This window comes from Mastigoproctus giganteus, chromosome 8, assembly GCF_048544385.1.
Source record: "Mastigoproctus giganteus isolate SK-2022 chromosome 8, ASM4854438v1, whole genome shotgun sequence".
In the NCBI taxonomy this organism is placed as follows: domain Eukaryota; kingdom Metazoa; phylum Arthropoda; class Arachnida; order Uropygi; family Thelyphonidae; genus Mastigoproctus; species Mastigoproctus giganteus.
The window spans coordinates 75386355-75401131 of record NC_143582.1 but is presented as its reverse complement, the minus strand read 5'-3'; the positions used below and the strand labels follow the sequence as shown (position 1 = coordinate 75401131).

The 14777-nt window shown below is 37.0% G+C and overlaps 1 protein-coding gene across 1 annotated transcript in view; it reads left to right on the top strand.

The window, feature by feature from the left end:
• The window catches only part of LOC150081645 (uncharacterized), a 981095-nt gene that overhangs the window by 509986 nt on the left and 456332 nt on the right, over nucleotides 1-14777 (top strand). Inside the window, exon 27 of the mRNA XM_090380575.1 lies at nucleotides 7065-7269. Coding sequence (XP_090236701.1) covers nucleotides 7065-7269 — 205 coding nt within the window. The remainder of the gene's footprint in view (nucleotides 1-7064; nucleotides 7270-14777) is intronic.

The following is a 14777-nucleotide window of genomic DNA, read 5'->3' as shown; positions in this document are numbered from 1 at the left end:
GTGTTATCATTGGCAAAACTATGGATAAGAAGATTTCTAGTCAATGAAAGAAGGTCATTAATATACAAGAGGAAAAGAGTGGGGGAAAGAACTGAATCTTGGGGGACACCAACATTAGTGGAGAAGTTAGAAGATAGAGAGCCATCTACCATCACCCTCAGTGAGCGAGCAGAGAAAAAACTGGATAACCAATTACAAAAAAACAGTTGGAAAACTGTAAGATGGAAGCTTGTTTAGAAGATCTTTATGCCAAACACGATCAAAAGCCTTTAAGATGTCAAGAGCAACTGCTTGTGTTTCACCAAACTTTTCCATTGAATTTGTCCATAAATGAGTAATATAAGCCATAATATCACCAGTCGATCGACTGACAGAATCCATAATGGCGATTGTTGATCAGATGGAAGGTCTCTAGGTAGTTTTTAAGAGTTGACGGATAATTGATTTTTCCAATACTTTAGAAAGAGTAGAAGTAATTGCAATAGGATGATAATTGGATGGGAGGGATTTGTCACCCTTTTTAGGAACTGGCTGGATATGAGCAAATTTCCAAGCAGAAGGAAAAACACCTTTGGAATAAGAAAGTGAAAAAAGGCAGCAAAGAATAGGAGTAAATTCAGAAGCACGGTTTTGAGAACAAGTGGAGAAATACCATCAGGACCTGGAGCTTTCTTTGCATCAAGATTCGTCAAAATCCTTCTGACATCCTTTTGACGGAAGACCACAGGAGGCATTGAATGGAGCGTGTTGGGAATGGTGGGAGGTGTTTTACCAAGATCATTATTACATGAGTTGGAAAAAAAAATGGGATGCTAGCAGGTCAGCTTTATCCTTGGCTGCAGTGACAACAGAACCATCTGGTTTTGACAGAGGTGGGAGCAGAGAATGGCAAAAGTTGCGGCAAATAGTTTTGGCAAGAGATCAGAATGCTCGGCTACCATTAGAGCAAGAAGCAAGTTTTCTACTCTTAGTCTGTTCAAAATCTGGTTTGGACTGATTAACCCCAGGGGCTCACATCTGGTGAGTGTGGGCTTGGCACACCCAGGGTCCTGAGCTGGATATCATCATTCTTCTCTTTCTTGGTGATTTCCTTCTACTTCTCTTGCTCTCTTTCTCTCCTCTCTGAGTAACTTGGGAATTTATTTATTTTTTTTTTTGGCTGGTGCAGCATAAGCCTCAAGCTTCCTTGCACCATATAGCTAATGATAATAATAATAATAATAATAATAATAATAAGAAGGCCGCCGTAGCCTAGTGGTCAGGCGCGCGGGTGCATAAGTACACGTGCCTTGAGTGACCGGGGTTCAAGCCCGTGACTGCTGAATACGGTGCTGTTTCTTGTATCTTGTAAACTCCTCTGATCGTTTGGTCGTCCCGGAGTATAAACAGAAAATTTATTTTTATTTAATAACTGCTTTACAATTGTTGCGAGCTTTGGTGTAGGCAGAAAATGAAACTGAAGAATTGGAAACAAGCCAATTACGATATGCAACATTTTTCTCTTGAACAGCCTTAGCACGTTTATTGGAAAATCAATGTTCAGATAAAGGATGAGATTTTAAAGTGAAGTGTGGAATAAAGGACTCTATTCCTACAAGAATAATTTCACTGACACGATCTGAGCAAACGTTGACATCAGAAGTTTTGAAACAGTAATCCGACCAAGGAAAATAAATCTTGCGGGTCATCCCATTTTGCATTCTTGTAATGCCAAACAACATGAGGTTGGGAATAGCCATGAGATAAAGGCTCCATTGGAGAAGAGACAATCACCAAGTTGTGACCTGAAGTGCCTAAAGGACCTCTCACTTCGATCGTTTACTTAGAAGGGTTGTTTGTGAGAAAAAGATCAAGCGTGTTGGCTGTATGATTAGGATTGTCCAGTATTCTTGTAGGTAAATGAACAATCTGTGCAAGGTCATTAGTAATTGCAAAAGCCTCAGGGTCTCGACCAGCTTGGTTGGTGTGACTAGAAAACGGAAGCCAGCTGGAGTTGTGAACGTTAAAATCACCATGGAAAATTACCTCACTGTTAGGAAAGTTGGACTGGAGAAAGTAAAGTTGCAAAGAGAGGAAGTCAAAGAGATCCAAGTGATTAGTGGAGTTGGGAGAATGGTAGAGACAACAGATGAATTCAACACAATGAGGTAGAGAGATTTTAAGCCAGAGAAGATTGAAAAGAGGAGATTCCCAATTACAAGTCTCTGACAGGGAATATCGGAATGGACTCATAATGGAATCCTTTTAAGCGAAAGGATTCATACAACGAATAATTTGGGCAACAAGATGAGCAGCAGTTGAACCAACTGAAAACTGAAATTCTGTCAGAAAAAGTACGTGTGATTTGGCAGACTGCAAGTGGAAATGGAAATCATTGACATTAGAACTGAGACCCTGTATATTTGTGAAATGAACTAGGAAGTGTTTTGTTTAGATCTTTTAGCAGATAAGCTTAATCTATTAGTTTGACAATTCGTGGTGTATTCAATAGTAAGAAAAAGTGGGGGGAAATGCTGTATGAAATTTTTGGATATTGAGTACACATGATAAGAATATACCCAGATCCTTGACATAATGTGGTCTCGACAATGTCCCTTGCATACACAGTACTTGGACTCACTCCATTCACTGTCTGGCAGAGTATGGGTAGCAAGATTGTGGGCAGGAGCAGCAGTGCATAGCACAATCTTCTTGATTAAACTGGGGTTCGAGCCCGTGACCACCAAACACGGAGGATATGGAAAGGTCAGGGAATGACCATCGCATATGCCTGGAGCAATATGGCCTTAGTTGCTGATGCTCCTAAAATAACCGAACAATAGGCGGTAGCAAGATTATACACTAGCTGATCCGGAAGCCTACTAGAGAGTTATCAATAGGTTCGGTCTGGTGTACTAACTAGCGGCCAGCCTGCGAACACCGTTTTAGAGCTGTACCCTCAAAATGTAAGGAAGATTGGATCTTGCCATGATGTTCATCATAACATCAAGAGTCATCAGTTATACTGCATGATGGAAGAGGTGGGAGAGGATTGACCAGAACTTAGCTTTGGAGACTAAACATGGGTTCCACCACTTCAAGCCTCCAATAAGCAAAGTGTTGGTATTGCACCGGTTGATGAGAGTCAACTACCACCTAGTATTGCCTGGTAACACAGAGGGACAGCATTCCTCCATGTGGTGTGGGTGCCACACCTCAACCCCTGCTTACATTGGTTCACACCTGGGTGGTCACCCACAGCGTGCTTGTGCATGTAGGTTATACCCAGGATTACTAACAGTCCCACCATCATGAAGGTGCAAGCAGAGGATTTGGCTGTCACAGACTGTCCGGACTTTGCTGACATTGGGTCCACTTGACTTGAGTGGCACCCGAATATCAGTTCCATCAGTGTTTTAGACTCCCAAGTAGCAAGTACAGCGTCTGGCATATCTGAGAGAATGTCTGTGACAACCTCAAGGACCAGATGGTCATAGAAGTGCTAGAAATTGAGAAAAAGGAGACAGTTTGAAATTATGAGACATGCTCTAGAAAACCAGGGTTGCATCTGGTGAATATTTCAAGAAATACCTTGCACTAAAATCATGTTATATATATAATCAACATTTAAAATGTCCAAACAGTTTTTGAAATATTTTAGCATGCTGTTTTATATATTAACATATGTAAACCCAAAAAAATAAATAATTTTTAACATCACATTTCGAGTAGTAAATTTTTTGATATTTAGACCTGGAATGCATGGTGAAGATAATGAAAACAGAGGTTCCCAAACTATATATCTTGAACTTCTCTTAAAATATTTCATAAAATTCAAGCCCCCCCATCATCTGAACAAGTGCAAATAAACAAGATATGACATAAATTTTAGCTATAGATATACAGTATATATTTTTATAAATTAATATATACAGTAGAAAGAACCCGGATAAGAAGTTTACCAAGGGAGTGGAGGTTTAAAACTTCTTACAAGGGAAAACCTTTTAGAAGGGAAAATTACCTTAAGGGTATGAAATATTAACTGCACAAATAAAAATTAAAAGATACACATACATAAGTTAAAGATCATCTTTAAGTACTATTTCAGATTTTATAAATATTTTTGAACTGAGGATTTCTTATTGCTTAACATTCTGTTCATTAAACTCATTACAAAGTTGGAAGAATGAGCTTCTTTGGAGTTTCAACATACCTTAAGTGGTCACAATTACAATAAGACAGAGCAACGATCCACTAATTAATTCAGAACTTAATGCAGTTGACTTATCCAATTATGGATATCGATGAAAACAATTGCATTATGTCACTTCCATTATATCAAAATGTTTATACTAAAAAGGTTTTAGGGTCAAAAGCTTCTGACTATGGAAAATTCACTAATCAAACAAGTTAGTGCATAGTATCAATTTGGTTTGTAGTAAATCGCCAAAGTAGGTGAAATGGTATTGTTTTTGTTATTTCTCATATTGTGAATGCCTTCACAGTGAGTTGCCTCAATATTAAGTACCTTCAACAGTGGATTCTTGAATAGGTAACACTTCACCAGTGCATTCTCGGCAGGTACCACCACCCCTGGGGTGGTGGAGCGTTGCTTATATGCTGTAGTACAATATCAGGGCTATATAACTCATTGTGAAGGCATTCACAATATGAGACGTAAAAAAATGATGCCATTTCACCTAATTTGCTGGTTTACTATGAACTAAAATTATGCTATGCATTAACTTGCTTGGTTACCAAAATGTTTATATTTTTTTAATATAAAAATAAATTTCTATATTTGAAAAACATGATAATGGGAAAACATCATTATAATAACACACTGTTTATTCTTTATCACATACTTTTTATGTGGGAAAGCTTTTTACCCAAGAAACTTCTTACATTGGACAATAATACATTACAATATATATATATAGAGTTGAAATTGGGAATTAAGAAACCAAACCTAATACAGGAGAAAACTTCTTATGCAGGAATGTTTACTGTATTTCAGTTCATTTAATCTCAAAGAGTGAAATAAAATATTTAAAAATGTACTTCATGAAGACAATACATGCAGCCCCAGAAATTCAAGTGTGCTCCTAAGGGGGGGCAGGAGACACATCACACTCTTTGAGAACCTCTGAGTGAAATAATAGCTTTTGTAAAGGGTTAAACCACTTTAAAATGAGAATATCTAGAACTTTATAATCTAACTATATGTGCTACAAAATTTCATTATTCAAGTACCGTTCAAATAAAATTTTGAAATTTTTTATCATTGCTTTTTTTTATGCTACAGACCATCAAAACACCTACAGGAAAATCATCAGGTATAAGTAGGTTATGTACTGACCTACTAATAGCTAATACATGGCAAGTCTACTGGCAATTCACACAGACATTCACTATTTATAGTTGCAGTTGTTTTTATTATTGCTACTAACTTCACTGTTTTTATTACTTAAGGTTATTATTATATTAAAACCACTCTTACACCACATGAAAATTAACCATATAGTTTATTAGGATGTTAGCCTACATTACTATATATTAATATGACATTTCGGGTATCTTACCGATACTCATCATCAGACCAAGCTGTTGGGAGAACAGAAAAATAGAAAGTTACAAATTTGAAAATTTTAGAAAATTACAATACCAATACTCAGTTACCAATTTACGATATTAATAATTGCTATTACAATTATCAACATTGCAGTTACAATTTACACATTATGGTTGTGAAGTATTAAATTTTTTAAATTACCATTTCAAATAGAAAACAAAGATTACAAAGAAAACAAATTACAAAGAGATTAAATTCTGATCTGCTGACAGAATCCTCTTGTCGATGCTCCCAGAAACTGGGTGAGCATATAGGCAAGTGGCCTGCCAGCAGTTAATATATAGGAGAGGGATTTAATTCCATTAGCCAATAGGATAGTGCTAAGTTTTTATTTTGGATCCAGGATTCTTAGAAGCCTGAAGCGACCTTTGCTCCCATACTCTTGATATCAGGTTTACTATGCAGTCTGGTTCAGCATCTTACCAATACCTATCATCAGACCATGCTGCTGGTGCTAAGTTTTAATCTAGATCTAGGGCTCTTATGTAATTGGAAACCTGAGGTGACCTTTGCTCCCATACTCTGAACATCAGGGTTGCTGTGCAGGCTGTTTTGGGATCTTGCTGATACCCATCTTTAGACCATGCTTTTGGTTCAGGTGGACTGGAGGGAGATGTATCTGGTCTATTATCTTTTCCTGGTTTTTCATTCGTTCTCTTCTATTTGATTTCACTGTTTCCTATTGCTTGCTGAGGTTCCAATTCATTTTAGTGAAGAATAAGTAGACATTGCAAATGAAGCGGACTGAGGTTGGTCCATACCTAGATCCATTTAAAAATGTACCATTTTTAAATGGATCTAGGTATGGACATCTAGGTATATCCATTTAAAATTAGGGAAGGACGTTACGTGGTTGTTTTCCATTAAGATTATTATTATATTAAAACCACTGTTATACCATGTGAAAATTAACAATTCATCTATATTACTGTACATTAATATGACTTTTCAGATGTCTTACTGATATCCATCATCAGACCAAGCTGTTGGGGGGACAGAAAAATAGAAAAGAGTTATAAATTTTTACAGTTTTTACACCACTGAAAAAAAAAATTTCAAACTTGTACCTCTTTGGATTTTTCTATTTCCCCAACATCTTTGTCTGATGATGGGTAGCAGTAAGATATCTGAAACCTTTTGCTTGTCCTTCCACAACTATATTTATTACTTAACCAAGTTTTTTTTTTTATGCTCTTTGAAAAATCCAAAATATATATATCAAGGTAGTACTAACAACACAGTGGCAAACCATCAACTAAGAGATCATGTTTTGCCGTGGTGTAACAACTAAAATTGTAACTTCACAATCCACTCCCAAGATGATATGCAAAAATTTATTCATAAATGATAATTTACAAATAATTGAATAATATACTTGTTATTGATAATTTATTGAATACTTTAATTGATATTAATTTCATTTACCAAATAATTTATTTGTTATTGGTTTCAGAACCTTAATCTAACCAATAGAGAGCCAGGCAATTATGGAGAGTTAACAAACATAATTTTGCCTGTAAGTGTCCATGCTCGTTTTGTTATCCTTGGTATTGTATCCTACAACAAAAATCCATGTCTGAAGTTTGAAGTGATGGGGTGTGAGGCAACAGATGAACCAGTGCTTTTAGGATACAATAAAGGTTATCCCCTTTGCATAGGCAGGTATATTTTTCATTTTTAATAAAAATGAAAATGAAAAACAATAATAATAAATGAAGGCAGTCATAGGATTTATGGCACAATATGTTCTTAGAAAAGGTGCCACAAACCAGAGTGACTTGTCAGATCTGTTTGTCTTGTAAAAAATGATGTAATAGAGTATTGTGTTTCTATTAGTATAAAATAAATGAAAGATACTTATAGATACTTAAAATTGCCAGAAAATTAACACCAGAGTCATTGGAAAGAAATTTAACTATCTGACTTATGATTTTCTTAATGTGTAGAACTAGAAGCAAAATAGAGCCAGCATCATGCTCTAAAAGCTGGTCAGACTGCCATAAGGGTATAAAAAATTTAAATCCTTTTTCTATAGTAAAGATATAAAATTTATTCTTATTTTCCTGTATTGGTATTATATGTGTTTGGTAAAATATAATTTTAAGAATGAAAGTAATAGTATTAGTAATAGCAAATGATGTAAGAAAGCAAGCTTATATAGCATAAGTCAAAAAAAAAAAAAAAAAAAAAAAAAACAATAAGAACAAGGCTTCCCATATCATCTATCCTTTCCCCTACCATTTGTCTAGTTCTCCTTGAATTTATTCAAACTATCCAAAACACCAGCTGGCAGTTTTTTCTAAAAATCAACCACTTGCTGGCTGAAGGTAATTGTCCACACATCTACCTGCAACTATCTTTCTTCAATTTCATGTGTGTAGTCTGTGCAATAGATTGGATGCCATCAACATTGAGCTTACTCAATCCATTCAAAGCCTTGAGCACCTCAATGAGTATTGAAGCATTCCTGGTAAACCCTTTTGTTATCCTCAGTGATCTCATTTCTCTTCTCTGCAGCTATTCCAACAGATCCACATCCTTCCTAAAATGAGGCCTCCAGACCTGTATGCAGTACTCAATGTGGCCTAACAAGTGCTTTGTACAATAGGATAATCACCTTATCCTAGCTGGCAGAAATCCTGTATATCATTGACAAATACCCTATGAGCTCCCCTAGCAGACCATCTACATTGCTCAGAGAAATTCATGTGTAACTGCACCATTACATACAGGTCTTTTTCACTTCCTTTGCATTGCCAACTATCATATCCTATCTCCAGAGAAGGATGGGCATCCTGACATGGGGAATCCCCTTCTGTTCCCCCTTTTCACTCAGGTGGGTGCTTTCACTACTGCCTCCCCATTCTTCTACCCCTTCCACTACCATCTTTTAACTTTCACTTTTTTTTTTTTACTGGGCTCTCCTTCTCTGTAGCATTGGTTGCCACAGGGTTCACTATGCCAGTGCTCTACACTCCCTACTGCTCAGCCTGCCTCCTCATGGAGTTGGGAGATAAACTAGAATTTTTTGTGTGAAAACACAGGCCTTTAGGCTAAGAGGCCAGATGAGCAACACTACACCAACACTCACTAACCTACATAAATATGGCCTTTACAGAGTTTTGTATTCATCAAAAAGTTGGGGAAACCCCTAGAGCTGCATTACAAATAATACTGTACACTAAACCCTGCTCTGTGTGTTACCTCACAGTTAATATGTTATTCTAAGATTGCTGCTACCCATATGCAGTACCTTGATTGTGTCAATGTTAAACTTCAATTACCACTACACGGCCCATCTGCCTAATTTTTACAGATCATGTTGCAGACCTGCTAACTTTCATATCATCTTTAAACTTGGACATTAAGCTTGATATTCTTTATCAAAATTATTGATAAATATAGAAAATAACAATGGGCCCAAAACTGAAGATTGGAGAACTCCACTAATAGCAGAAGACCAAGAAGAGCAGTGCCCATTGACAACCACTCTTTATCTTCTCCCACTCAACCATCCCTTTATCTAAAGCAGTATCTTGTTCCTAATGCCGCATTGCTCCAATTTGTGTAACAGTCTCTTATGTGGAACAATGTCGAAAGCTTTTCTGAAATCTAAGTATATGAGGTTAAAATAATTTTTTGCATTCAGTTCCTTTGTTAATGCATCATAGTATCCAATCAGATTGCCCCCTTAATAAATCTGTGCTGTGACTGGATTCTGCTTAGATGATTTTGCATTACTTCTTTTACTAGTGGTTCCATTATTTTTACTAGAATAGAAGTCAAACTATCAGGTCTATAATTACTGATATCACCCTTTTGATTTCCCTCAGTGAATTGGGGATACATTCACACACCTCCAGTTCATAGGAACCTTCCCTGAATCCAAAGATGATCTCATAATTATGGCTAAAGTTTTTTCACCTCTTTTGCTGACTGTATTAACAAAATTGGATAGATCCCATATCTCTCATGTGCCTTTTTACATTTTCCTTCAACAATTTCTCTTCCACTTTTCTCTTAGAGAATTGGAATTTGATATACTTCTGGCATTACCCTTCCCTAAAAAATTCCTCATCTCTGAATTTAGGTGCAAAATATCTATTCAGTTTGCCAGCAACCTGAGCAGGATCATCAACAGTTCAACCATTCATATCTGACAGAGATGAATGGTTTAAATGTTGTTAAGTGGATAAGTTGAACAGATGTGAATTCCTCCTTCCTTCTATTGTTTACATAAGTAAAGAAGTCTTTGCTGGTTTTATTTGCATTTTTTGCTTGAGATTTCTTGTAATCTGCCTTATCTTGACTAACTTCCTTTGTGGCTTGATTACAGACTAAGAGGCCAGATGAGCAACACAACCCCCACACTAACACTACACCAACACTCACTAACCTACATAAATCTGGCCTTTACAGAGTTTTATATTCATCAAAAAGTTTATATCTGTTGCAGGCTTCTGTATAACTTGATACTTTTTATTCATCCATTGTTTTCTTCTCTGCCATGAGTCTCATCAGTTCATCTGACAGCCATTTAGGTCTAAGCCTTAAACTGCATCTCCTAATTGGTATAAAATGCCTGGTAGCTTCTACTATTACTACCCTGAATGCTCCCCCAATTAGAATTTGCCATTGTTTGGTCCCACTGAATAGAATTTTAAAACTGTCTGAGACTATTGTACTTTACAAAACAAAAAGACCTTTCCTTTGCATTTGACAGTAGTTACATCTTTAAGTAAATCCCACATACAAATTTGTGCAATAGCATCACATTAGTACGTAGCAAACCCAAAATATCTGAAAACAGCATTGTTTTAAGTGTATCTCATATTGTGAATACCTTCACAACGAATTGCCATGATATTGCACTACTTTGAATAAGCCTTGAAATGGTGCCATCTAGGTGGTGGTATCCACTGAGAATAACTAACAATAGCCTTCTCCATTGATGAAGTGTTACTTATTAGAGGTAATGCAATATCATGGCAACTCATTGTGAAGGTATTCACAATATGAGATATACCAAAAATGATGCCATTTTCAGCTATTTTTGAGTTTGCTGCATACTAACATGTGTGTTAGTATGCACAAACTAACACACAAGTATTGCACAAACTTGTATGTTGTTAAATTTTCACGCTGCCTGAGGCCCTAAAAGTTTTTTGGTAAACCCCACGTCAATACACTGTGATCACTGTGTTTCTTTTATTTGCAGATTCTTAATGCATAAAGGTTCACTACTGATAATCAGTGCTGATAGTTTGTAAAAACAATCTCTACTGTTGATAAGCACAGACCACAGTGAGAAAAACTCTACCCTGTGAGCTTTGCAGTGTCTCCAGGGCTAAATTGATTGACAAGGCTCTTATAATGTACTCCCTCCTGTTGTGTCTGGGTGGAATTTCAGATATTTTCAATTTCAGTTCTAACTTGAATCTTTTTCTCAACATTGGCCTGTACCTGTTGGATAAATGCTCAGATTTCTTACTCTTAATTTCACCGGTACCAATGTTACAACAATATCATCTTCTGTTCTCTTAACGTCATCAAATTTTGCTCCAGGCACACATACCTTGGACCTGTTCCATCTGTTCTTTTTATGAAACACATTTCCTGCTTCCCTCACCTATAAAGCTACATCATGTGGGACCAATATATTCTGCTGTGAAAGATATCTTTGTTGTATGATGGTAATTTCCATTGTTAGCATTAGCATTAGTTGAGGCATATGATGCAAAAAAGCAAGATTATACAGCATCAGCCAAAAAAAAAAAAAAAAAAAAAGCCTTCCCATTTCACCCATCTGGTCACTCCAAATGTTTGTCTAGTTCAGTATTAAATTTATATAAACTATCAACTTCCACAACAACAGATGGAAGTCTGTTCCAGAAATCAACTAACCGTTGGCTAAAGGCAAAAGGTGTTGTGCTGGGTCCCTCTTTTAATTTCTTCAAGTGCATCAACCATCTTCCTCAAGCCAGCCTTCATTTGAGCCTGTCAGAAAGCTAACTTAGTGCCTCACACTCTCTACAATGAAAGCACAGAAACATCTACCTTGGCTATATCATGTCCCATTACTGAGAACTCATTAAAACGGCCACATTCAGAACAATGAATGTAGCTGTGATTCACAAGAGAACCCCCATTGATAGTTCTCTCTCTCTCAAGTTCCCACTACTTTGAGCTTTTTTTCCTTGCTGCTCTTGTTTGATTCATGATTGTAATCTAAATTTAGGTTAAAATTACTGCACGAAATAAGATTTTAAAGATTTTGAAGATTTAAGATTTTGAGATTAAGAACCAAGTCCTATTTGGATTGCTTCCAAAAGTTGTATAAGCATTGTGAATTGGTATACGATGTATACCAGTCCACAATTGTATATTGTCAAGGAGATGACTGAAGGAAAATCATCCAAATAGCGATAATCATCATCATTTTCCGGATGTTAGTTCAGTCTCTGAATATTTGATCACACCTCATTTTATTCAGTGCTCTTTTAAAAGATATGAAGTGCAGTCCTCTTTTCTTGTTCACATTGATGTAAATTAGTTAAAAGTAGAGAGAGAGAGAGAGAGAGAGAGAGAGAGAGAGAGAGAGAGAGAGAGAGAGAGAGAGAGAGAGAGAGAGAGAGAACTTTGGGAACCTTCAGAGGAATCCTGTCCACAGCTTATGTACAGAAGCAAATGCACCCCCTAATTTATCTTTGGGTGAGAGTTCTTATTGCACAAATATTTGGAATATTTAGTATTCTTCCTTCCTACTGCACTCAGGCCTACCTATTTGACCTTTAATTTGATCCCACTGAGCTCAGAGTAAACCTAATGAAAGTCTGCAGGATTTGGCTGCAAGATCTGATCTACATTTGAAATATTTATATTCAGCACATCCTCCAAGGTTCAGGTACTTCTATACACCATGGACCAAGGATTCATGTTTAACACTTTGTAATATTTCTTTAAATAGTAGGATTATAATTGCAAATGCTCTTTGCAAAATTGCATCATCTATTGGATGCAACCCACAGAAAATTGAAAAACTTGCAAACTGCATATGGCTGTACTCATGGATCAAAAATAGATAAAACCGTGAGCCCTGCAGCAGTTCCTTCATTTTTTCTTGGTGGCCATATCTCTCCTAATAGAGTTTAGTGTTGACACTACCCCCAGGTGGGCAGGAGCGGCAGTGCATAGCACACACACTTCTTGATTAGACCTGGGTTCGAGCCCGTGACCACCAAATTCGGAGGATGCGGAAAGGTCGGAATGACCACTGCATATCCTCTGAGCAATATGGCCTTAGTTGCTAATGCTCCTAAAAACCAAATAACAACAATAACATAACAACGTTGACACTACCCAATTATATACAGTCAAATTAGCACTAAACAATATCTGCAAATCATCACTTTATGTGAGCTCTAAATGTACACTCTTTGATCAAACATATTTAGGCACTACTGCATTACTAATGTAAATTATGCCAGAGATTCACCACATGTGTATCACTCAGATATATGAGTACAATTCTCATGGGTATGCCTGTGCAGCAGTTGTTTTTAAAAGCCAGTATAAATTGTAAATTAAAACTTATACACTTTCAACATGGGATGGCACTGGATGCCACATCAGCAACCTTTCTATGCGCACAAGTGCAGCTTGTCTCAACCTTATGAAATCCACCATGGTGGATGTTATTCAAAGATAGAAGGCCATATGTGATAACAAAAAAATTCTCAATAGCCTTACAGACTCATAGAACATGTTTGAAACCATATGCATGTTGTCTGCATAAAACATCACTAAACTCGTCCAAGAGGCCACAAGAACATCTTTCAGCAGGATCAGTAACAGAGCCACTGAACATAATCCAATATCATAGTTGACACTACAGAACAGCATTTGAAGAGGTGTTCTTTCCAATGTTTAAGAACTCTAGAACAGAGGGTAGAAAGTGCTGTGGAGTGAGGCGTAACACAATATTTTGTTCCAATGGATTTGTTTGGATGTGGAGATTATCCTGTTAGAGCAGTGGTTTTGAACCTTTTTTTGCCCCATGGACCCTTTTCACCATATGTCAGAATGGCATTCCCCCCTTTCTAAGATTGATGTCACCCCCTTTCCAAGATTGTCTGACTCAAAAGGTGCATTCCAAAAAAATAAAAAAGTGAAATATTCCTTTTTTTTTATCTTTATTTTTAATCTAAGGCGCATTTAGGGCTAGAGCCTCAAGCTGCGAACAAATTTAGACTATGTATATAAAGTGCTTAGCATCATAATACACAGCCATTTCTGAATAAACAGAAAATTTTTAAGGTGGCATCGTTTTAGGTTATATCTCATATTGTGAATGCCTTCACAACGAGTTGCCATGATATTGCACTACTTCGAATAAGTAACGCTTCACCTAAGGAGAAGACTAGTGTTACTTATTCTCAGATAGGTGCCACCACCCAGACAGCACTGTTTCAGGGCTATTTGGCCCTTCGTCAGTGAGTGGGTAGGTACCCAAGTGATGCAATGATGGCAAAAACAGTTATGAAGTATAACTCCACAATATGAGATATGCCTGATGATGTATTTTTTTTTTTTTTTTTTTTTTTATGAGAACCCCAAACACGAGAGGTATTATCACCTATAGTACTTAGTACCGTGCTTGGGTTGGAGGTTGAGAAGACGAAAGAAGATATTTGTTGATATTGGACTTGAACTTCTGTAGATTGTAATTTTCAGGAAATACGTATGAAGGAAGGTTGTTCCAGAAAACGGCAGTGGAATGAATAAATGAGGAAGATGAAAAGTTGGTTCTGTGGGTTTGAAGTTGGACAGTAAATGGATGTTGGCTGGTGGCGGCACGTGTTCGGACTGTTTTGAAAGAGAGAGCGGGAATTATAGAAGCCAATTCAGAAGAACAGTGCCCATGGAAGTATCTGTAGAAGAGGCATGCAGCCGAAACAGTGCGTCTATGAGAAAGCGAGTGGAGAGACTCTGTTAGAGATGAATCATTAATTAACCTAACAGCCCTCTTCTGAATGGAATCAAGAAGCCTTAGAGAGGTTTTGGGGGCACCACCCCAGATGTGGGAACAATATTCCAGGGCAGGGCGAATTTGCGATTTATACAGAGTGAGCAGCTGTTTGGGAGAAAAGTAACGCCGAGAGGGAAA